The sequence below is a fragment of the Euwallacea similis genome, chromosome 2 (genome assembly GCF_039881205.1).
Source record: "Euwallacea similis isolate ESF13 chromosome 2, ESF131.1, whole genome shotgun sequence".
Lineage (NCBI taxonomy): Eukaryota > Metazoa > Arthropoda > Insecta > Coleoptera > Curculionidae > Euwallacea > Euwallacea similis.
In genome coordinates this window covers 4,892,154-4,916,893 of record NC_089610.1, presented here as the reverse complement: position 1 = coordinate 4,916,893, position 24,740 = coordinate 4,892,154, and the positions used below count along the sequence as shown (strand labels likewise).

General features: G+C 38.3%; 2 protein-coding genes across 3 annotated transcripts in view; one reads left to right on the top strand and one right to left on the bottom strand.

Annotated features, from left to right (window-relative positions):
- Positions 1 to 136: 136 nt before the first annotated feature.
- LOC136416133 (protein takeout-like) lies at positions 137 to 2,717 on the bottom strand. The gene is made up of 5 exons (XM_066401177.1): positions 2,523 to 2,717; positions 2,074 to 2,166; positions 1,199 to 1,346; positions 508 to 800; positions 137 to 422 (listed from the first exon to the last, which is right to left on the bottom strand). Exons 1-5 carry the CDS (start codon positions 2,617 to 2,619, stop codon positions 226 to 228), a joined length of 828 nt encoding a protein of 275 aa, XP_066257274.1. The 5' UTR covers positions 2,620 to 2,717; the 3' UTR covers positions 137 to 225.
- A 15-nt stretch (positions 2,718 to 2,732) lies between these two features.
- dally (division abnormally delayed protein) overlaps positions 2,733 to 24,740 on the top strand; it is a 108,066-nt gene continuing 86,058 nt past the window's right edge. The window contains exon 1 of one of the 2 annotated variants that reach the window (XM_066401006.1): positions 2,733 to 2,810. Coding sequence is in view for 1 of the 2 variants with exons in the window: in XM_066400997.1 (XP_066257094.1) it covers positions 4,970 to 5,156 (187 nt within the window). In the remaining variant the exon portion in view is untranslated. Of the gene's footprint in view, positions 2,811 to 4,848; positions 5,157 to 24,740 lie in introns of those variants that run through there. The other variant, XM_066400997.1, reaches the window with a different exon arrangement.

Here is a 24,740-nt window from a genome sequence, read left to right as displayed (position 1 = left end):
TTTATTTGCATGTTTTATTATTTCCAATGCAAATTATTATGAAAACAACGAAATTGAAATCAAGTTTAAATAAGCCGAGTTCCAGCGCTCAACTTGTTTAAACATATTCCATAAAACAAATTTGCAGTTAAGTTGAATTTCTCTTTGTTCTCCTTTATCACATATTTATTTTGGTTTATAGTTACGAATACAACAACTTAATTTAATATTCAGATTTAAATCTAATTAGTGAATTGTTTTGATCTCTTTCTCATATTCGGCATATTTTTGGTCGCTAAGTAGCCACAGGTCTGTGGGAATTTTGACAAAAACATTGTTCAGAAGTTTGGTAAAAATCCTGGCTAAGCTGTCAGCTATGCTTTCTTCTAGTTCACCTACTATTTCCAGTCCGTTTTGATTAATAAATGCATTTACAGTGTGACCTACAATTAGATGATAATTAAATTAGTAATTAATTCATTCATTATTAAAAAATAAAAAGTACTTAACAACACCCTATTTACGCACCCAAAATTTTGTTCCCATTGAAGAGATTTTCGAACTGCACTCGTAAACCTCCCACCCTAAACTTGACTTTCAAGTTTTCAATGTACATAATTTCTTGTTCTTCCTTCTCTACAAAGGTGAGGTTTGCATATATTCTCGTACGGATGTTGAAGAGTTTTAGATCACAATTGCCATGTCCCAGCAGAGGAAGGACCAAGATCTGTCCCTTTAAATTATATTTAGATTTGATATCTAGAAGAGGAATGTTCAAACCGAAGTTCCATTGTCCTTGTTTGTTGGCACTTTGAATAAACCTGTAATATGACCAAGAGTTAGTGAGATGTAAAGGAAAAATGCAGTTAGAGAGAACTATTACCAGATATTCTAGAGATCACTTCCATTTAATGAGTGAGAATTATCGCATACTGTTCAAATTTGAATTTAATATCTTAAAAACTGTGGGAGATGTAAGAAAATAAAGAAAACTGAAATTAAACTTCAACGCTCAGTACATCTTAAAGCTTTGAGAAATAGGTATACAGTTTGGTACCTTTAAGCTTTATGGATTCATTTCCTTTTTCAGGATATCTTGTATATTGCATTTTGTATATTGTTGATGAGGGAGTAAATATACAGTATTAGTAAAGTATAGTAAAGCGCTGTGCCGTCAACCGATTTTAAATTTAAATACGTCAAATAATACTCAAATTACTCTGAATCTGTTGGTGTTGAATTAGATGGTCCCATAACAACCAAGTCGTATAATTTGCCAGTCAGTATTATCGGCCCATTTCCTTTGCTGATGGAGACATTTTCCAGTAGAAGCGGTTCAAAATGCTCCACATTTATTTCCGGAATTCCTAAAAAACAGTTTTAACTGAAGAAGATAAATATTGAATGCGTTCATTGCCCGTCACACCACAAGCAGCGTTTATCACCAGTTTTTCCTGACCATTGATCCTGTGATTAATCAAACAACGTGATTGGTGTACTGCATAATTCAGACTATGCCCTAATTTATTGTTATGAGTAACGACAATTAATTAATTTCAGTCGCAATCAAAAAATTATATATAATTTCAATTAAACAACTAATTCCGTCCATAATTAATTATAATTAAGCTATTGCAATTAATTATTGAAGAAAGTTTACAATAATTAATAGTACATAGTTACGTATTAACAAGAAATTAGTGCATTTATGTCTCTAGGGACCATTTTTTCTAATTGAGCTGAAATAACTTCGATTCTGTCGTGCAAAAGTGTCGCAGCGTTTTTTAATTAACAAAATTTTTATAAAACTTTTTTATCGTATCTGCCTCTAGAGGTGCAACTTAGCAAATCTTATTTCCGCAGAGTCATCACGATTTGAATATCAAACTAATAACATGAAGAAATCGTAATTATAATTTAAATAAAATAACACTCTAAAAGAGACCAAAGAGAAATTTAATGTTTTCACTTGTGTACGTCTATTTATATCTCTTTAATTCAGGAAAGTGTATTATTATCTGTGTTTATCTCACTGAGACTAAGTGGTTGTTGGTATTGGTATGGGTATTTGCCCAGTTCCGTTAAGATTCTTACCAGCTGCTAGATTTGGGAACATGAACAGGAACATATCATTCACGCAAGCTCCGATATTTGGGTTTGATTTTTTGCAAGGCTTTAACCATTGTGCTAAAAGAAACAACGACTAAAATTATGAAAATTAGAATTAATTATTATAATCAATTACGTTAATTGTAATTATAATTCAGGACATTGCTGCTCAACACGACATGGCTGTTGCTATTTAACATTCGGCTGGTCGCAGCAGAGCATTCAAAATCAATATTTTCTATGCTTTTTGGAAAAATGTACCCTTAATTAAATAATTAAATTTACTAATTTCACTTAATTGAGTGCAAGCTACGTAAATTAACTTACTTAGTTAATCTAAACTCGAAAACTCCCAAGAACTGCATGACCACATCAATTTGAAAGTAAACTTCTATTAAAATATTACATTTTAGCAAATTCGGCTTTATACTTACGCCTGTGAGTCAACAGCGGAGCATCCTGGACCGTGTAACTCCAAACACTGGATGCACATGTTCCTGCCAGCAACACGAAAACTTCGATTAAAATCATGATTTTTAACTGAAATGCACTTGCAAAAAGGGGAAAATCAACAGGAGAAATTTTCAAAGGACAATCAGATTAAATACCCTCAGAGTTTTTGCCCTCGACAATGGACTCTTCAACTTCCCTCGCAGGGTGCTTCAAAGTACCATATCGTTGCTACCGCATCGGGAGACAATTATTGATGGAATATTGCTCAAGTGAGTATTTGAATTCACCACTACCACGAAATCAGCTAGGAGCTTAAATGTGTTATGAACTAAGCTTCGACTTAACCGGCTTGGAAACGTGATAGGCTGAAGAAAGACAGATTATGCAAACTCCGTCTTCTACGTGTTGTTTGTATTAAAAGTTTGTATCTGCGGTCTTCTCTTTAAAAGTGAAAGTGGAGACCCTTTCTTTCGGGCAGAACCCACTTCTTGCGCCACAGTGCGCAACTTAATCGCTAATCGACAAATAAATATATGAAATTCTCGCTGTTACATTCTGGCCATTACGAAAAATCGGACGTTGCGGATGGCATAACCGACGAAATGCTAATAAATATCGAATATAACGGTTCATCAGGTGTTACACACGAATATTACTAATCAATCCGTAAGCAAATTAAAAATATCAAAAAATCACTAAAAAAGTGCTTTTTTCGAAATTTAAAAATTTTTCATATTGTAAAGAATAATTTTTTGAGCTTTAAAATCACAAACTTTGATTATCAATGTACCTATTTAAAAGCGAAAAAATTTGAGCAAACACCCCATATCTGTCGTGAAACTGTTACCCTTCTCCCAGTCAACATTCCAACGACACTTCATTCGATTATCCTGTTTTTTCTGTTGCGGTCTCTCGCAGATGGTGGCGACAACTATCAGAGATTGACGGAAACTCAACTGAATAACTACTCTTATAAACATAAGAGAAACTAAGGAAATGTTTAGCAGTGAAATGTACAGAGTTCTTCGTCATTAGATGCGTAGTTGCACGACCGTCAAGAAGGCGGATACAGATAATATTTACAGTATTCTGTAATGCGTAACTTGGATGACACGCGGTAGATGGTGGCATAATAATACAAAATAATAAAATATATTAAAAAAATATTTAGATCAAAAATCAATTACTCTATATTAGATTTGTTAATGAAAAGTGCCCTTTTGATTATTTTACGAGTTGTTAACCTTGATAGTGCTTGATCCGTTACCACACACGCGCCAATTTAATTTGCATTTATTATTAACATGTGGCTTACCGTTTCGTTCGCAAGTTTAATTATTCTTTCGACAACGAAAGTGGAAGTTACAAATCATGATAAATTAATGCTGGAGACGTTCCCTCACCTGCACAAGAGCAATTTAAGAGTCGAGGTGACAAATAAAGTCCCTAAAAAAATCCCTGGAATCTGGGATAATGCCACCGAGGTTTAAAGGGTGTTTAATTGGGAATTAAGGGTGACAGCTGATGTCTCTTATAGAAAAATGGGATCGTAGGTGAAATTGATTTTATTTTCCCTCGGTTTACTAACAAAATTATTTAGGTTCTATTAAAGATCCACTTTTCTCGGATGTTTCCAAGGCCTAGACCAACAAAATATCTTTTTCACCTCTTGTCTACATCCGCAGTGGACATTACCAAAAGTCATCGGTCGAGCGTCGTCCCACGCTTCTCAACGATGACTAACACGGTCACTGAATCGCCAATCGTATTTATGCTGTGCGCGTGCTCATGCGCGCGCCATTAGGGCGCATCATCCATGACGTAGCAAACTCTTTCAGTCTAGAGTGGTAACTCTTCTTTCCTACAAAGGTTGTGGTTATATTTGACGATCTCGATGGCCTCGGGGGGACAGTTCCGTAGGATTGGTGGAGCATGTCCACCCCGTTGCAAATTCGACTCCTCTGGTCGCTCCTTGCAGCTGCTTGCTGGCTACCCAAGTCTCTCTACAATTGTCTTGGTCAGTTACTGTGGCCAATTTTTTGGATTTCCTGGAAGCGTCCGGTTAACTAAGCGAAAGGCGCCGCAGCAATTCGGCTTTTAATATTAGACGCTTGTCAGCATAAAATTTTCAGGTAGAAAATTGAAGGAGCTCCCTCGTCGCGTATCGGCAAGAAAGCCATTAGGGCCTTAACTAGCCGTTCTCGAGAGATGGCGCTGGCCTTCCGAAGGCAAAATGGCACTAAACATCGAGATAAGCAGCAACGCGCGCAACGCGCAACACATCGCATACTTCTGATCATCTGTTGGAAATTTTGTTCGCGCTGTTCAGTCGTCATAGTGGCGCGCTCTTGTGTGTTGCTGACTGAAGCTGTAAGAGTATACGTCGCGCGCAAATTCGAATTTCTCGCGAAATACGAAACCGCTCACCATGGCAACCCCGGTCGCCGGTTCGCCGAATTTCGTGATTTTTGTGCTACTGTGTATTGTTTGTGCAACATTTGCCAAAAATGTGGATACCAGCAGGTACAAGAGGCAGGATGCTGACCGAAAGTCTTGCAATTCCATACAATATTTGCTGGCCGATACCGGGATGTCCTCGGTTAAGAACGAAAAAGGTACACAGATAATAAAGATGAGCGTTAGATAAGAGAGATAAGAGACTGAAAAGGCGATTGTTTTTACATAAAGCGCATAACCCCATTATCTTCCTTAATTCGACGCTTATCATCTAGTTGAAAACAACACTACTGCAGCTTTATCGGGGTCTACTGGATCCTTGCGAATTTTCGACTTGCGGTCGGGGACGAAAACGCGTTGCGACTCGGAGATCACGTGAATTTTAAATTATATCGCTTTAAAAAAGTCACGTGATTTTTGAGGCAGAGCGCGTTTCGATTCGAAACCGCGGGCCGAAAGGAATCGGCTCCGAACCTCGGCTGACAGAGACGGCAAATATCTCCTCCCTCTATAAATCAAGCACAGTGTCAGCCGAATTTGACGACTGAGGGAGGTCAGAAATTGAATTAGTGCGAAATTTTGCTAGGAATGCGCTGAGCTTCTAACCTCAATCATCAGTCACTCACAACGTGACATTAGTTAAGCCTCGCTGTCAAACTTGACAAGTGTCACTATGCTCAATTTATCCCGGGGAAAGACATCCGCGCTCCGTGGCCATCCGCTATTTTTAATAAGATGGAATGAGATATACAACGCACTGTGCATAAGTCACTTACCAGCAGGGGGAATGCTGCACATTTAGGAATAAATTACTGGCTAAATACATGGCGCTATTCGTGGGGCATTTGGCATAAATCTTGGCAGAAGTGTTGCCTGCCGAGGGGTGGCCATGAAGACATCTCAAGTCCAGAGTAAAATCAAAGCCCTTTGACGACCGGTGACAGGCAAAAGAGCGCACACGACAGATTTGCACGTGTATTTACCGCACTGTCAGATGGCGGTTTAACGCTTCATCCTGCAGCAATTCCCATAAACCTTACAATTAAATATTTCACTCACTAATGACGCAAAACGTTGGCCCACGTTCAAAAACGCGAGTTTCAGTCATAATAAATTCAAGCATACGTACATATTTTAATAACCACTTCGTTAATACTAATTTATAATGTCAGAGCTGATCTCTGAGCTTCACCCCAAGTCTCAAAGGAATCGCATGATTAATGGCGCCAGTGAACGTTAGCCGAAAATAAAACGTTTCCAAAGCAGATGACAAAACAGGAACGTAACGTTAACGTTGCCTCGACGTTTGATCTGCAATGATCGGGCCGATTTTTACACGGCGCGACCTAGCTATGCCATTCATTCCGATAGAATCTATTTCGGTAGGTTCGATTTTGGATCGATTATGAAAACGTCCAATTACAGCGAAGTTGACTTTAATTTTCTTGCCGAGTAAGGTCTTTTGTGAAAGGGGGTTTCGTGACTTCATTCAGCCCCACGGACGGCTGCGACGTCGTGATGACGAGATGGAAATAGCAGTTGCATGCAGTCTAATTAAATTTAGCAGGCACTTTTTCAGGTATTTATCGGTTTGTTTTGGCTCGCGAGTTTAAGCCCAAATTAAAGCGTTTAGCGAACAAATCTTGGATTCGCAAACAAATACCGAGTTATTTTATTTATCGCGAATCGTCCCAGCCCTTGCAATCGAAGATAAGAACAGAAACGCTCCTCACACGAGGACTCATTCCTCTTTTTACGGTTGCAGGTATTATTCCGTTGAGCGTGCCGTTCGGCGATATTTCACATTTGGAAGTAAAACTTAAATATTTACTCATGTTCCGGCGTACATTGGGAATTTTCTCCGCTAACCGAACTCTGAAGTTTACCTTCAGTTCGCCTCACTGCGACGCGGAAGTTAAACTCGGAAATCAGCGCATACGGGAACCCACCTCCCCTGTTCAATTGGGGCAAATTTGCTCAGTGCAAAGAACCAAAACTGGGTGTTTTGAAAATAGGCCAGACAGGTACCATCAAAGTTATCAGCGCCACCCATCGTTATACACGGTGCCTCTAAAAATTCAAAAAAATATTAATGCAAATTTCGGCGGCGAAAACATGACGATTTAGCCCGATTTATTTTTGTCCAAAAGTGGGCGGTTTTCAAAATACTGGACTTCAAAGTGAAGATTAAAAAAAGGAAAAAAAAAATTAATTCGTTGTTATATTATCTGAACGAAATGTCGCATGGGGGTTTTTTTCGGGGCGAGAAATCAGAATCAGTTTACGTTTTCGATGTACCTTGTAGAGGGCGCTGTCAGCGTGAGGTGAACTCTCTTTAAAGGGGCATAACTATTTTATCACCCGGTATAAACTTAATTTATGACTAAATTTGGGCATTTCTACGTGTTTTATGAGAAAAAGGTGTCTTGGTACAAGTCCCTACGGGCATTCCTTCTTGAGGTATTCCAAGGATAAAGTTCGCCGCATATCTTGAAAAACAACTTTAGAGTAAATATTTGTGCGTACCATAAAACGAAAAAATCAATACATTCAATTAATCTCCAATTCTTATAATTTTTTGAAATCTTCACGTTGTCATTTGACTATACCAATTTTTCATTATTTATTTTGCTGTACTGTACCAATTAATATGCACTTTAAAGTTATTTAAGACATGCAGCGAACTTTAACCTTCAAATATCTCAAGAAGGAATGCCTGTAGGGGCTTGCACCCAGATACCTTTTTTTCATAAAACATGTAGGAGAACACTAATTTAGTCACACATAAATTTTATACCGGATGATAAAAACGTTATGCCCCTTTAAAGCCAGTTCACTTAGCGCTGACAGCTTTACAGGGTGCATTGAAAATGTAAACGAATTCCTATGTCTCACCACGAAAAACCCCTTAGATGCAACATTTGTTCAGATGGTAGTATGACAAATGAAGTACTAATTAACTTTTGTTTAATTTTCACTTTGACGTATTGAACATTGACACTGACGTTGATGTTTGTATTTTGAAAATCGTCCACTTTTAAAATAAGGTAAATTGGGCTAAATCGTCATGTTTTCGCCTCAGAAATCCGTGGTAGAATTTTCTACAAGTCTTTTGGAGACACCCCGTATGATACTGACAGACCCCTGAACATCACCATCCCCGGGTACTGGCCATATTTATAATGGAACCCACCCTAGAACCTGTTGTTCCACATTTATTTATGGTGGAATTAGATTGCGGCTCATTTCTTTATTAAGAGAACGGTCAGAAATCAGGTAAAATGTTTTGTTGGAAGATGACTTAAAGCCCGGCAAAAGTTCCATTCATCTTCTTGCCTTCTATATGGGTGTAGTACCATCGAAGGTTAGGTAGACGGCAATAAAAGAAGATACCATGAAAAACACCACAGGCAAACATTCCTATCTTGTGTGTGTTTCTGCTTGTACAAATATATCAATATTTGACCGGACATAATAAGCAATAATTAATCGGCGTCGTCTATATCAATGCAGGTTTACGTAATAACGTGTTTTGAAAAGTAAACCGTCTTTTGGAGAGTTATCACGGAATTTTATTAAATAATAAAACGATTTTATTTGAGATTTTATTGTCGGTTCTATACCCTCACCTTCTCATATAAAAATTGGACCTCCATTTGCAGCATAAAATGCCGTTTCGGTCACTCATAAGGAAATATGTTATTTGCGTCACCTGAGCTTGTGCCCGTTTCTAGGGGCACGTTTTTAAATCAGTGAGTTGAGGTTCTTCAGTTGCTGCCCAAATCCGCAAAATCCTCTCCTCGCTCAATATTTATCGGAATTATTGTAGGAAAAATCGTGTGTGTTATTCGACTACAAAATTTTGCTGCTCTCATCAAATTGGTGGTTTCCATTCGCGGGCGGCAAAGCGCGCTTTGCCGCACGGAGAGTTGTAATCTCCCGCTCTAGCAGGTGCTGTTTTCCCCGGGTCAGACCTTCCCGCACTGATTACTTCAAAATGGCTGTGACACCTCTTCGTGAGAAGAGCAGTATCTAGGTCACAACTTACTCATGAAAAAATATCGCTCCTAACTCTTGCGGAGAGAATCTTTCTCGCACTTGTAAAGAAAATAACTACATAATTTCTAACGATCCCCGGACAGATGAGACGTGTTTTCCAGCCTGTTCCAGGTAGGTCTAGTGAGATATGCGGACGGAAACATCCGTTACTCCTCAACCAGGGCAAACAAGCCGGGAAAATTCTCCCGTGCAGCTGTCTCTCCTCGTGTCGACATTTAAAATTCACGCATTCGAAATTAAACTTGAATTGTAGGAAAATGATATGTGAATCTCATAGGAAAATCTGACTGTCCATCTCAGACTCATGCTTGCTAGCCTCGGCAGTACTTCGGGTGTGAATCTACAGGGTCCGTCACGTATATGGAATAATAGCAATAACTTTTTAAACAATTTTTCTATAAATAATTGTTTCAAGTAAAAGTTACAAGGCTAATTTGTTGTTACTTTTTGATGACCTTTAACTTTTTTCTTACCCCATAACACTCCAGCTAAGTCCAACTTTAGTTTTTCAAATGTCACCCTCTATTTCCCACTTGTTTTATGGAATCTACCCTTATTTGGACATACAGCCATATCAAATTTTATTGGGGTTAGATAAGAAAAATTTTGCAAAAAAAGTTATTTTTCCTATTTAAAATTTTTATAAACTGGACCTTTTAAATGACCTCAAAGAAAAAAGTCGCAAGGATTTAAATCAGGTGATCGGGCTGGCCACTTTATTTCATGAGGCAAAAAATGAATATTGCTTGTTCTAAATTAAAAATTAGAATTTCCGGAATGTTCTTACTTGATTGAAAATACGGAGGATGTTTTATTATTTTGCTTTTCTAATCGAATTTGATTTTTTTTAAATAAAATAAGGAAAATAATTTTTTTTTCAAAATTTTCTCGTCTAACCCCAATAAAATTTAATATGTCTGTATGCACAAATAAGTGTAGATTGTTGGTTATCAAAGAAAAGCGCCCGTGCCAAATGGTATTTTTAGAGATCCTCAAATGAACAATGAATATATTCTAAAAGAAGCACACATTGGTCCACGTGAAATCCGGAAAGGAGGGATGGAATCAAGGACCAAAGAGAGGAGTTCGCTGAAAATAGTGAAAAAATCCGGAAATGGGGTTATTCAATTTATTTCTGAGGTCACGTAAAAATCACATCAGTTGAAGGAAATTGAAGGTCTTGGAAAATCGCGAGCAAAATTCGTTTGGTTTTTCAGATGAATGAGAAAATTGGCTTCAGTTCGGATACCTGGCAGTACGTGTAGGGCCCTGCCTGGAAGATCATTGGCGTAACTAAATTCATTTAAAAATGAGGAGCCTCTGAGTGTGAAACTGAGTTCCGGCCTCATTTCTTACCCCACCTTCAAAGCGCTAGGCCGGTGCAAGAAAGAAATCGGGAGGCAGCTGGAGGAAAAGAGGGGTGAAATGAGGGATAACGCTCGAGCGAATGTGAACTCTGCGTGGAAAATCGTGAAAAAACTTCGAGAACAGAAATAGTTTCCTGCTCGGCCTTGTCATTTAACCTCTAAATACAACTTCCTCGTGAAGATCAATAACGTAAATGCGAAAATTTAGCGTAAAACCGCCTTTAGGGTTTTTTTTCTATCGCCGAACTAAAGTTTTAAATGCAAGTTTCATAAAATCATGAAAGTTTGACTGAACCTTCAGGAAGTTTCGAGGTTCGAGAATTAATTGTCGGATTTACGAGTATCCTCTGCCAAAGCTGCCTATTATAAAAGTTAGACTAAAAAGTTTTGGGTCTGCCTCCCGTGCCTTCTTCCTCTCTGAGGATCAATTTTCCAACAGGGAACAACGTGTGTTGCTTATCAGTTGCAGATTTATTTAGGAACTTTGGGTTATAAAATGGATGAGAAAGTCTATGATCTCTTGGCTGTCCCCCTTCATTTTTGCAAGGAACGGCCTTCCTAATGGCATGATACTCTAACTTGAGCACTTTCTGCAAGATATATTAACCTTGGTATGAGCCCTCAATCATAATTAATATTTGACGCTGCAGACAGAAGCTTTTTCCAAAACTTCTCGTAAAAGAATTCGTCTTTGTCCGGCAGCAAATTATCCATTATTCAAACTTCCATTGAAACTTGCACCGAATTAGTTTGTATTTATTATGCCCCTAGATGAATAGGGGCCAATTATACGATGCTCTCATAATTAATTCTTTTTTGCTCCCCAGTTTCACTGCGATTGTTCGGAGTTCCACTCCCTTTTCGTAAAAATGGTTCAGTTATTGAGGGGGTACAGGGTTAGTGAGGGGTTCCTTTTTCATTTGTATGGTTTATTTTGAAGTGGATAACCTTCGAAAAAACATTTACTGTACTATACAGAGTGTAACATATCATCACGGAGATATCTCAGGAGGAGATAGTACTCTGCAAAATAACAAAAAAGTACTAATAGACCTATGGTCAAAAACGCACCTTCTTCGATATACAGGACGGAAAAGTTTCATATTATTTCTCATATTTTGGGGTTTCTTCACGCGTGCCTTGAGTTAAATTTTTTAAATTTTGTGCAGCTATTTTCTTTTAGACCTCTTACAAGAAAATGTTAAAATCAGCAATAACCATATACAAGGTATTATGTTTTTTTGGCTCATATACTATTTTATGCTTTGTATCTTTTTTTGGAATATCCTGTATAAATTCCGATGCTAAATCCTAATACTAAATGCTAAGTTCCTTCTTCAGTTCTTTAGCTTTTTGGTGTCTTGGAGTATTTTCGCAACTTTTACCGTTTTCGTACAATGTGTAAAAATATCTATCGATGCAAATTAAGAAAGTTCAGTCCATATATTCCGGTCTGTAATCCGTTCTACCAATTTTGTTTTGATTTTTCAAAGTAAATTTCAAAAATTTTAAAAACACAAAATATGTGGAACTTTGCATTTTATATATCCTGTATATCGAAAATGACGCTTTTTTGACCCCGGGTCTATTAGCATTTTTTATTATTTTGCAAAGCGTTATCGCCCTCTGAAACATCTCCATGACGATATGTTACACTCCGTACATATATTGTAATACGTATACGGGGTGTTCTATCGGAAAAGTTAGTGGCTTTCGAAAAGTGGCCTTGTTCGAGTTGGCAACTCTGCTAGTTTCCGAGATCCCTGTGGCAACCATGAAAAAGAGACTCACCCTATCTTGCTCTAATCGCAAAGATTGTTAGGCCCTTGCCTTTGCAATGCAGACAACATAATTGACCTTCACCTATGAGGGAGGTCTATTTCTTAATTTTGGAGAAAATCTATTAATCGAACGCTTCGAGCTCGAACAAACATCGATTAAGGCGAAGCAACGTATTATTAAACTAGATAACCTCTATTGTAAAAAACCGTGATAATCGAGTAATTTATTATGACCGACAGTGCTGAGCTCGAAGTGCGCTAATTAACTTGAAATACCAAGTGGCGATAGAAGTGGAAGCAGAAAAACGAGAATTAGTTTTGCTATAAACTGCCAGGAAAGCATTTATCAGTGCTCGTATCACCTAAGTACCATATGGAAATCAGATGGTCTTGCAGAGCATCTGCTCCTCAGAGAACTCTCGGAGTAGTCTTCAGCATCGCGTTGCCGTTTAATTGGGTCAAACTCGGCCAAACCTTCCAGTTCTTTTGTTGCTATCAGATTTTATTTTTAATTTTTTAATCCGCCTCGGACGGCCAGTTCAATCTCGAATCGATTGATTGGTGCTAAATCGATCGCTGTCGAAGAAAGTTTCTAAAATGTATGATATTGCCTGGTCGATACGCAAAATCTACCTGGAATTTACTAAATTCTATATGCATTGGCGGATGGCCAAAGACTTGGCAAAGAAAGGGAACTATCAAATTTGGAATGATTTATAGACCTCTTGGTGAGTTGGTCATTTCTCCTTTAGTTCTAATTAAAAACCAACGACCTTAGGCCGGCAAGATGACACGAACAGATCCAGTAGATGTTTAATCTGAAATGTTGGCGAAGCCCTACTGGCTAGATTTCTTCCTTTTCAAAGGTTTAATATGTTTTTCAGTGCGATTTTTTATTCGCTGTCTTTAATCTTGACCAAACTTTGCACCCAGACGTATGATAAAAATTTCCCAATGGGTCAAAGTTCAGCATGAATTCCCCAGCAGGCTCTTTTGTTCCTCGGTGCCTCCTTATCTGGGGCACCCTGTATATATAAAATGCTACATGGAGGTCATAAGATTATAGTTTCACTTCATATCTAAGTAATAGTTTTATCATCGTTTACTCTTCTATTGACTGGAATATGATAAGATTGTACCAACAATGCCTTTATCAGCGACGTGTGAGTTTCATATTGTAAAGAATGGAAGACTTTAGCTACTTTGTAGGCACTGGAGGTTCAAAAATTCCTGGTCAAAGGTGCTCTGGAAAGGATTGGAAACGTGACTTACATCACTTAATTGGCGTTATGTACTTCGATTACTGAGTAGAGGCGGAATGAGTCAACATTTGTTAAAATATTATATCCACGTTATACTATACAGGATGCTCCATTAATGTCGCGTTAATGTTTCAGGGTGCGATTCCTCGGGTCATGTTATGAAGGAAAGTTCACATGAACATATGTCCGCAAGGGCCCGAATTTTTAGCCACAGGGTGTTGGAATTTTTTTGTTCGAATTGTCATTTATGAATTTCCCAGAAAGTACTTTAGATATTGCTTTCGAATTTGGTGTATGTTAATAGGACATTAAACCCCGTATTTTAATAAGAAAAGTAATTCTATTGCTCAACCAGTGACGTTTTCATGTTTTCTATGTTATTTACGAAAAAAGTGGTACGCCACTGACATTTTTTCACGGGAATATTTTTTCTGATTAGGCTGGTCAATTCTACATAGAATATTAGCACAACATTTAGGAACGCCCTGTATACTGGTTAAATATGTGCTGTAACGAACCGGTGCGTTATAGTATAGACTATAAGGAACAGGTACATTATAGTATATGTATATTAGAAGTTAAAATGTTGTTGCGGGAAACTTTCTGTAAAACTCTCAGAAGACAGACGCAGTTAACGTGAATCTTTCTTCTGCCTCTTGCGTGAACCCAGATATGGATCAACGGAGCCATGCGTAATTCCGTTCCCGGAATATTTAATGCCAATTTTGAATACAATTATCGAATTAATAATACTTTTTCTGTTCCCTTCACGTGTCTTTGCCCGGGCTAAAAACAATATGCTTTTTGCCCTAACCGGCCATGTCATGCCAGACAACTTCTTGCATTCTATACAGCCCAGAAACACGAAACATTCCCTGTTTCAGCGAAATCCAACAATGAAAGTCTCCGGAGATCAAGAATTTAATTTGACACAATGCCGTCGGGCTATTGTCCTGTGACAAATTGCCAGGCTGGAGATGCAAGAAGCATTTTTTAATTTTCTTTCAGGACTCTGTTGAGACAGGTCATTTGCAGTATTTTATGCAGCATTTTCCTCATACATTAAAGCCACGGTGGCATTTTCACTTTATTTCAATGCCAATTTTTCCACTAAAAATTCCGATCCTCTGATGTCCTAAGGATCGCTCATTGCTTGATCTCTACAGGGTGAGTTTTTTTCGATGATTAGTGGAGGCATCTCGGAAACTACCAGAGTTACGAAAACGGTTAAATGAGGAAAGAATTGCAGCTTTAGGAGACACGTTTTTTTGGTTTCATTAAGAGCCCATGGCTTATTAGATATTAAGCAAAAACAAAATTTTTCTCGATTTATTTTAATCGATCTAGTTGCATAATTATTGATTCTAGAAAACGAATATTGTGGATAATTTTGCGCTGAAAAACATAAGCTTGCTAGATTTTTTCTGACAGATGTCATTTTGGACATATGACATAAACTTATTTTTTTTATGGAAAGCATAGTAGGTTAGGACTTATTTAAAAAAGTATTTTTCAAGTTTTGAAATGATACCAATAAGTAGACAGTTATTTTTCAATATGGCGGAATTAGAGCCTTTTTTCAATCCTTTGTTTGACACTGACAGCTTGCATCATTTAAGTCAGGTAGTTTAAGTTTTTTATTTTCCAAACTTGTGGGTCAGAAAAATTGGACCATTTGCATGGCCTCTTCGATCACCAGATTTTTTTGTTTTCAATTCTTTTCTATGAGGAGCAATAAAAAAAGTTTATAGAAAAAAATTACGAATCGGTAGAAGCTCTTAGAAAAGCTGTTGAGGAAGCTTTCGATGTTATTGAAGACCGTTCAATTAAAAAAGCCACAATTTCAGTTTTGAAACAATGCAATACATGTGTAAATAACAATGGAGGGCTTTTTGAACATTTCTATTATTAATAATTAATTAAGTAATTAATTAATAATTGTTTATAAATACGTATTAGATTTTTTCACAATTTGGAAAATTCTTATCAAAGTAATTCAAAAACTTAAATTTATATCTGACTTAAATGACGGGAGCTGTCAATGTCAAACAAATAATAAAACAATCTGAATGATTTCATAGCCAACTATCTTAAAATTGCAATATCGGATGAAAAAAAGACTGTAAGTCCGCCATTTTGAGAAATAACTGTTTGTTTATTGATATCATTTTAAAGCTTGAAAAGATGCCTTTTTAAACAAGTCGTAGCCTACTATGCTTTCCATTAAAAAAAGTAAGATTATGCCATATTTAAAAAATAACAGCTGTCAGAAAAAATCTGGTAAGCCTATTTTTCGGGGCAAAATTATCTACAATATTCATTCTCTAGAACCAATAATTGCGCGGCTAGATCGACTAAAAAGAGCGACAAAATTTGATTTTTGCTAAATGTCTAGTAAACCATGGACTTTTTCAAGAAACTAAAAGTAGCTTTAAATTGGTTCCCCAAAGTTGCAATTCTTTCCCCATGTAACCGACTTCATAACTCTGCTAGTTTCCGAGATCTCTCACTAATCATCGAAAAAAATTCACCTTTTATACTTAGAAGCCGATCTATATTGACGAAGTTTGACGATATCACAGCAGTTTGTTAATTTTAAGAGCGAGGCACGGATGAAGATGAATTTTGTGAGCCAAGGACAAAGGCAAAAAAGCGAAGCGATCAAAACTCTCTGATGAGAAGTAAAACGTCGCTTTCTGGTTTGTGATCCTAAAGAAACTGCCTGCATGCGTTTTTATCTCCATTTGCGTAAAAAGTACGCTCTCCTTCGAATCGAGGAAACTTTTCGTCAAACACCCATAAAAACGCATTCACGATATTTCTAGGCAACAACCGGGCCTGCATGATTTTTGTCAATTTTACGCGCGCCTCATATTACTTCCTGTTAAAAATTTCGTTACACGAATTTTCACCTCAATTTAAGAGGAAAAACTTCAGGCAAACATCAAGATTGGCGGATGCCTGGAAAATTCCCACAGAGTTAAATTTAATTTCCCTGTTTAATTTCCACTCTGTACAAACTTTCCGCAGCTACAGGAGCGGCAGTTTATTCAGTTGTTCTTACTCAAAGATTTGAATTTACAAAGTTGTAGACGAGCCCTATTATCACCTGCTTATTCAGACGATAACTGGAGCTTTACATTCAAGCAGCAACGTGAGACAATTCTATAGAATTCACAAGCAACGTAATTAAACATCCACATTGTTCATTAATAATTTTCGGGGGCATCAAAAACATTCCACATCAAAATATGCATTAAAAGGCATACCTACCATTCTTTCTTTCTTGGGCTTTTGAAGCAAGGGTATGAAGCTTAATCTCGTCTCTACCTGATCCTATACCATTTGTTCTCCACCTACATACATTCTTGTCTCTTTTTTAAACCTCGGGTCGACAGAAGTAGTACCCGCTGCACTTTTTCCTTTGGATACACGGTTAAAGGTTGTTATTGTTTACTGGGTGCACACTGATGGTGATGGTCCGCACTTCCGCACTGGCCAGATTATATTGCGAAAAGCCTTTCTGCTAACTCCGGTCCTGTAAAAATTAAGTCGATTTTAACTAGAGCCTAAATTGCGATATTACAGCCTCCTTATGCAAAATCTGCCTCCAACTGCAACCAACTTTAAAACAGTGCTTCCACGAGTCTTTCTTAATTTTCTCTCTTTGCTCTGCATCTCAAGGCTTATCGGCCTAAATGACTTACAGAAAAACGGGCGAAGGTCAAAGAAGCGCTCTCTTAGGGCTCGGTTTAGTGCTTAATATGATTAGGAAATTTAGTGGTAAAATGTTTGAACTGGGTTGATAAAGCGCCGGGTTAAGGCGGGAAAATGATAAAAACTTGAGTTTTATAACTTTGAAAATGAGGGCTTTCCCGTGCGCTCCAAAAAAGCTCACGTCGGTGCTCTTGCATGAGCTTCCAACGCGTTTTCTCTGGGGCTCAATGGGCCAGATCGCCCCTGGGTGGCTGAGGACAGGTACTTACAGGTCACTTAATTCGCTGCAATAAAACTGCTTATAAGGAAGCAGGACCTCTGGAAGTTTGTCCAAGGACCACACTCGACATTCTTTAAGTAAATTAGAACAAAACGGCATGTTCCGAATTGGAAGAGATACTTACCTGTCGAACTTTCAGAATCAACTTTCCCAAGGAGATCCAAACTAAAAATCAAGTTTAAAACTCTTTGGTTTTGATAAGATGGTAAGTTGGAGAATCAAGGGAAATGTTGCGAAAGTTTGAATTTATTGAGTTTTTCTCCACCGGCATAGAAATTGAGAAGTTAAATCGATTTTGCTGGTTCATATTTGACGAATAAAGGTAAAAGTATTTTCATGCGATCGTGAGCTAAAGCGAGCCACTTTAGTTAACAAAAAGGACTTTTTTTAGTTTAAAATAATAGGCTGAGCTGATGCCTGCAGGTGGTTTCCACCTTTTATTTCTGTCCTGCCCTGGCTACACGCGCATGTGCGTATGTTCTCAGACACGCGCAGCGTGATGTGTGCGTATCTGTTTTGTACGCACACATGCCTGATGAAGCCAATGAGTACAAACACCTGTTGCTGGGTTGCTCTCTTTTCACTTTTATTTGAGCGTTCATTTCTTTTGCGGACCTTCCTCTACCTTTTTTTCCTTTTCTTATAAAAAAGAACTGCCGGAGCGAAATTTCTCTTCATCTTATTTACGTTTGTTTAAGTGAAGCGTAGCTTCCATTATTATTCCTGTAGTTCCACTCTTTCAAAGTTCTCAAAGCCATCTCTTGTTGCCTCTTTGGGCAGAGCTATTGGGTCGAATAATCGTATCCGGGATGGAGTGTGCGTTTTCGGCTGTTTCTGCCATTCTTCAGGAACATCCTCGGCTATTATACACTGAAAGTTATCATTTTTACGTACCAGGCAGCGAACTGGAATAACTGAGCCGGAGTGCCGGCGTTGGTTTTTTGCTTCTCGAAGATTAAAGTAGCGACTTTACTCCCTCTAAGGAGGAATTAAAGTGATTATTTACTCCTATTAAAACAGAAATTTCCTGCGCCCTTGGGTTACAATTGTATAACCAAATAAATATCTTGCAATTGTTTTTGTAAATAAAAATTCGCCAATTACATTCCGAGATATCGTCCAGAGTCACGCACAGGGTCTTCACGCGAGACTGCCTACCCCTTTCAACGTTTTCGTTTGAGGGGCCAGACAAATGTGTCAAATCCAAAAAATTCACGGAATTTTCTTGAAGATTTTAGGGCATTCCATTCCTCCGACTAGCCGTCGAAAACTCGATCCTGCCTTAAAGTCGCCTTTGCCGATGGACACTCGAGGATACATCAGAACCTCGTAATGTGAAATCGGAAAAAGGTACAAATGCCTGATTTTACTATCAGCCGTCGGGTATTACAAAGTTGTTGAAAGCCAGAAAAAGCCACAACATAAACAATAACAGTAAACTTATCGCTTTTACGGAAGTGCCATCAATCATCCGACACCTACTCGCAGCTTCGCTTGAGAGCCAAAAGAGATCTGCCCTCAGGTAAAAGAATAATCAATATTCAATGTGTTATTTAAGAAAACATATTAATTTATACTTGCTACGTGTCTATATGACTTCTGCGGTTTGTTGAACTTGATAATGCTTGATCCATTACCACACAAGCGCCAATTTAATTTGCATTTATTATTAACATGTGGCATATCGTTTTGTTCGCAGGCTCAAAGTTTAATTATCCTTTCGACAATGAAAGTGGAAGTTACAAACCATTATAAATTAGTTCAGGAGTTGACCCCTCAATTAGTGCTCGGCTACTACAAGAGGTGTCGACGTGAGAAATAAAGTCCCCAAAAGAATCCCTGGAATCTGAGATAATGCCAGCAAGGTTTAAAGGGCGTTTAATTGGGAATTAGTGGTGACAGGTGATGGGCCTTGTAGAAGAAGGGGATCGAAGGTGAAATTGATTTTATTTTTCGTCGGTTTGCTGCGAAAAAGTTCCAAAGAAAATGCCTTTGCTCCATTCGCTTAAACATTAATTTTTTTCAGGGAATTCGGTAGGTCTAGTTCTAGTTAAAGGGAGTTAAGCTGTGCGGGGCATTAACCAAATTTGCGTCGATAGATCAAACGAAAGCAAGTTTTATAACATACCGAAATTCCCATACCACTATTTTCTATAAAACGGACGCACAAAATAACATTGAACCCCAGACCTTGTAGATTCGCAAGTGTTCGCGGTCATATTGAACCATTAAGTAGGTATTCTCTCACGCCGATCTACTGCATGTCGTTAGTTCACGTGTTGATCATACTTAGGAATTCGAACACGCGCCACTGTTCCTTAAGGACAAGAAGACTAGAAGGGGGTGCGATAAAAAATGAAAAATGCCTAAGATAAAAACTTCCGCTTAAGCTCCTACAAGAAAGAAGTCAACTGACTCTCAATGCTTTTATCGCCGGTAAAATTATCCATCTTCAAAGAAAAATCTTTCCGACTTTTGGCCCACCTTTGCGGTGGATGTAATCGAAAGTGAATAGTCGCAGCGACTTCCCGCGCTGCTCAACGATGACTGGGACCACACCTGGATTGTTTGCGATGTTTATACTGTGCATAAAGGGGCATGCGCAAAAGAAGGAGAAGCTTTTTTTTAATTGTTATAAAATTCACGATATGTAAAACCATAAGTTTAATTCGAGTTCTGCAGTGGCGCACAAGGGACAAAGCGTTCACAATAAATGTCACATTGTGATGAATCAAGCGGTGGTAGGAAGCACTCATTTCCTTTGCTCCGACTATTATATTGTGACACTTCTTTACGTAAGGTACGCGAACAAATTAGTGATGGATAAAATGCGTAAAGCCATCCTATAGGCTTTCATTCAACATTTTAATCAACCGGGTTTTTATAAAGGTACACAAATTTAATCAATGATAAATTATTGCGCAATAACTACCTTGATAACCGAATTACTATCAAAATTCAACCATATGAGATCGACATTAAAGCGAAGCGAAATCTCTAAAAAAGTGCGCACATTCACATTTAAATCGCTCGCTATCGGCTTAATCCAACCTTGATTTGTGGTATTATCCAGATTTAAACACTCGGCATTTTTTGTTGAGTACTCTTCACGTGGACATGTTTGTTTGCTTTCGCCTCAGGTAGATTTGCCAATCTAATAACCGATAATAGAACAATAAAATTTATGTTTTTGACCTGAAAATGTTAATCGAACTAAATTTATAGCCGAGTTTCGCGTGAATAACTTGAAGGCGACTCGTTATTATATCGTATCTAGTGCTGCGGCCTAAACGAACACATGCTACCGATTATCAAATTAATAGCGGTTTAATTGTCAGTTTATTAATACGTGTGTAAATAAATCGTTTGGATCTGTATGATCACCTCACCTGTGCGTGTGCTGTTGGTGTGGGTCGATGAGTCATCATGAGGATACTAAAGAGAAATTTTAACGCGCATGGAACTAATCTGAAGTAACCGTGAATCCGGCCTCAGCAGCAACAAGTTGAAGAGAAGTATGGAGCAATGTTCCTTCGTGCTGCTCCATTCCTTCCATGCATCCTTGTTAGCGTGTGAACTTAGTTATAAATATTTTTTACCACCTATGCGTTTATGCGTAAGCGCCTGCAATGGGAAAATTTTCCTCTGTTGACTATAATTCGTTCGATGCCAAGGGCAAAGTGATTTCAGCGTTTTTACGACTAATAATATAACTATTAAGCACCATTGCAGGCTCAGAGAAGATTGACATATAAAATAGATTATGACCGAGAACGCAGGGAAAATTGTATATTGCGAGCCTAGCAGGAAAAGTATCGCGTTTCCAGGTGATAGACATTAGGGGCCGAGAATATGTCTTGTGCGCAAGACACAGCGTAGCACACAGCGCATGTGACAAGCGCCCGGAAATATATTGCTGCGCTGTTATTCGCCCTGCTGGCTGCGTAACGGACCTATTAAAATCTCAATTTGCTCGACATGTAAGGACGAATGACATGGGAGTGACCGCTGCCATTGTTAATGCCTCCTGAGAAAATTTCTTCAACACCGTGAATAGAAATCTAATTGATCTAGTAGAAATTTCTATTCGAATAGAGGACAGGTCGGAATGTTTGCTAATGCAGTAATGCATTTTATGCTAAATTAACTCGTGTTAAAAATACTATCGCACATTTTCACAGACGCCATGCTCAGTCTCGCTTATTGCAATAGGCCTTTCTTGCTACTTTTCCATTAACCTGTTGCCGGCAAATTTGCAGTCATTAATCGCGGATCTGCCAATAAAGGTGGGTTAACCTTCTATGCAAATAAACAGTTTACCCGTCATTCTGTTAATCCCGAAACATTTCAACTTAATCTTCGATTCTCCATCATCAATTAGCAACCGGGAGGTTTATATCATATTTCAACGCGACATGCAACCAAATACTTAAATACGATTTTTTTTAAGGCGGTCGCTGCCATATTAAGCATTTCGGATTTCGAAATTTATGTAAATGACTGGAGGCCCGAAAATAAAATACGAGGCGTGGGCGAGTATTTATGAGACTGACCAGCCGAAATTTGCATACTTCTTATATCTTGTATGACAAAAACGTATTCCGGTCGGCTGGAGATTATCACCTAATTTGGAAACGTTTTGGAAAGTAGCAATAAATATGTTACGTGTAATTAACCATACGGGCACATGCAGGCCGTCTGAAAAGTGGCAACGGCAATGTCGCTGGTAAATTTTTCGACCGATTTACTGCGTCGATATGACTTTATTGTCCGCTCACCGCGCATGCGTTGCTTATCCGCGTAAAAATACTCCTGATAAAAGCACTCGAGGAGTTGCGACCGGCAGAGCTGTACGCTTGTACGTCTGCCGAACAGAGATCTATTGAAGAAAAGTAATAGTCTATTGTGCGACAATGGAATGCTCATTGTCAATAATCAGCTGCTAAGTCCTTGACCAAGGGCCACGTTATTGATGTGCCATTAACTTGACCCACAAGCAAGTCGCCGTGGAAACCGAGAATTTGGCCAATATCAATCATCTACTCTGACATTTATTTAGCAATTAGCTTGCAGTTAAAGTTAACAGGATATTAGCAATTCGGCCCTAAGTATTCCTGCGGCCCAGTAAATTTAAAAAAGAACGTCCGCTTTTACCTCAGACGAATTCCAGGTCGGTTAGGAAAAAAATCAGTGAGGTCTTAAAAATTTCCATCGGGAAGCGCCGTTTAGTCCGCGTTGAAATTTTTTTCCATTTTCATTAACTCAGAACTGATGATTGTTAGAACGGAGGCCTAAAAAGGCAGAAAATGGACGTAATTTTTACTCTGATCTCGCAGTTGCAGTATTTGCAGAAACTGACAAGAGCAATTAAATTATAGTACTGTTTCAGCGACAGTGCTTAATAGGGTTTTATGACCGGAGTAAATAGAGCTGATGAAGCTTTAGGCCTTACCCTTCATGTTTCGTGTGCAGAAATGCATTTTTGTGAAACGTGTTCAAAAGCCGCAGAGATGCGATAGATTGATAAGCGCCTAACTGAACCCCATTCACAGCACTTACAACAAATAGGTTTATGTCTGGTCATCCCTGGACAAACTCGGAAAATAAAACAAGTTCAATATGAAGGTATCAGAGTTGAACCGCAGGATTGATTTATATTATGCAGGCATCGCCGATGGTATGGACTTAGTTTGGAACTCCTGAAGTTCAATAATAGCCCCTGGCTATAACTGAAATTCGGGAATTCCACATAATCTTCCGAGAGCTTGAACTTCTCCAACGTTTAGGCTTGGGCCTTAAGCGAAGTTTTGCATATTTTTAATCAAATTGCCGCAAGCAGGTCAATCCTCAGGGTGGCGGCAACCGGGGAGACATGCGACGCAGCCTAGGAATCCCGTGAAATATGTGAAAATTCTATTAATTCGTGCGTCTTTTGAATATTATTAAAAAACTTTGATAATAGGGGAGAGTGGGGCTAAGATAGTAATTTGGTCTGACAATTAAACGGTCAGGAGAAAGATGGCGTCGTTAAGCCTGTAGAGTTTCCTTCCTTGCCGGCATTGCCAGGTAAAATTTTAAACTTCTGCGCCGCTAGTTGTAAAAGTTGCGAGCTGATTTATGTTAATTAAATTGCTCTTATAAGATTATAATAGTATTAATCGCTTTATTTCGTGCACGATCTATGTTACAAACTTAATAAAGTAAGCTAATTCGAAGGTAAAATAAGGCGCTGAACACAATTATGATATTTGTTTTGCTACTGAAACGTCTGATTATTAGTCAAAATCATTGAAAATGAGTAAAATGTGATTGTGGGGCAAAGAAAGCAGTTTTTTTTTTGTTTTTTGGCATAATGGTGGTTAATTATACGAAGGTCTAATTACAGAAGAAAGTCAATAAAACGGCTGATGGTGGTAATTCATGTGTTCGTCCAAGAAAAATGATTAGAAATTTTGGAAATGTAGAACATGACGAGCAATTAAGAATAGAAACAGATTTCGATTAAAACCTCATTTCCTAAAAAAACTCTAAATATACATGTTTGAATCATTTAAAATAACTAAATATACGTTTTTCTCTAGCTTTCTTTCATTCGCAGCATTAAAAAATATTTAGCATCTTTCCTGTAGCGAGGGTAAACAAATTTTTACTTTTCCCGCCATGGCCCATCGGCATGCCGAGCCACAGAAAAGCGGTCTGTGGCGAAATTGCAGCCAAATGATCAAGCCGTTTAACAGTTATTTTCGTTTTTTGATAACCCTTCAAATTTGCTCACCGAAGTCGAAAATATCTCGCCATTTTATCCCCGCTCTCCCCTATTCCGGAGAAATTCTTCGAGCTTTCTGAGGCAGTCGAGAGGAGGATTTCTCTTATTAGCTCTTGAGCAAACTCCCGGAGCTTCCGCGGTCCTCGAGCGTTAGTTCGCGCAGTGGAACAAAAATTCATTCAGTAGGAACGAAATTATTCCGTCAAATAAAATAACACCGCTGTAATGGCATTTTTGCCTTTTTTGCCGTTCGAATTTCGTTCATTAAAAAGCGACTCGATCAGTAGTCTTTTTACTAAAACATCGACGTTATTAATCTGGATGCTGTGAATTTTGAAAGTTGTGAAACGAAAGGGGATAAAAACTTTCCCCGGATAATAAAATTGGAAATTTCGTTCGGGGGCTCACTTAAAACAATAAAAAGACAGGCTCAATTAAAATTCCCGAATTACTGACTGGTTTGTCACTTATTAGGTTCTATCGGCGGCGAAGCGTTTTCGAAAGGAATTT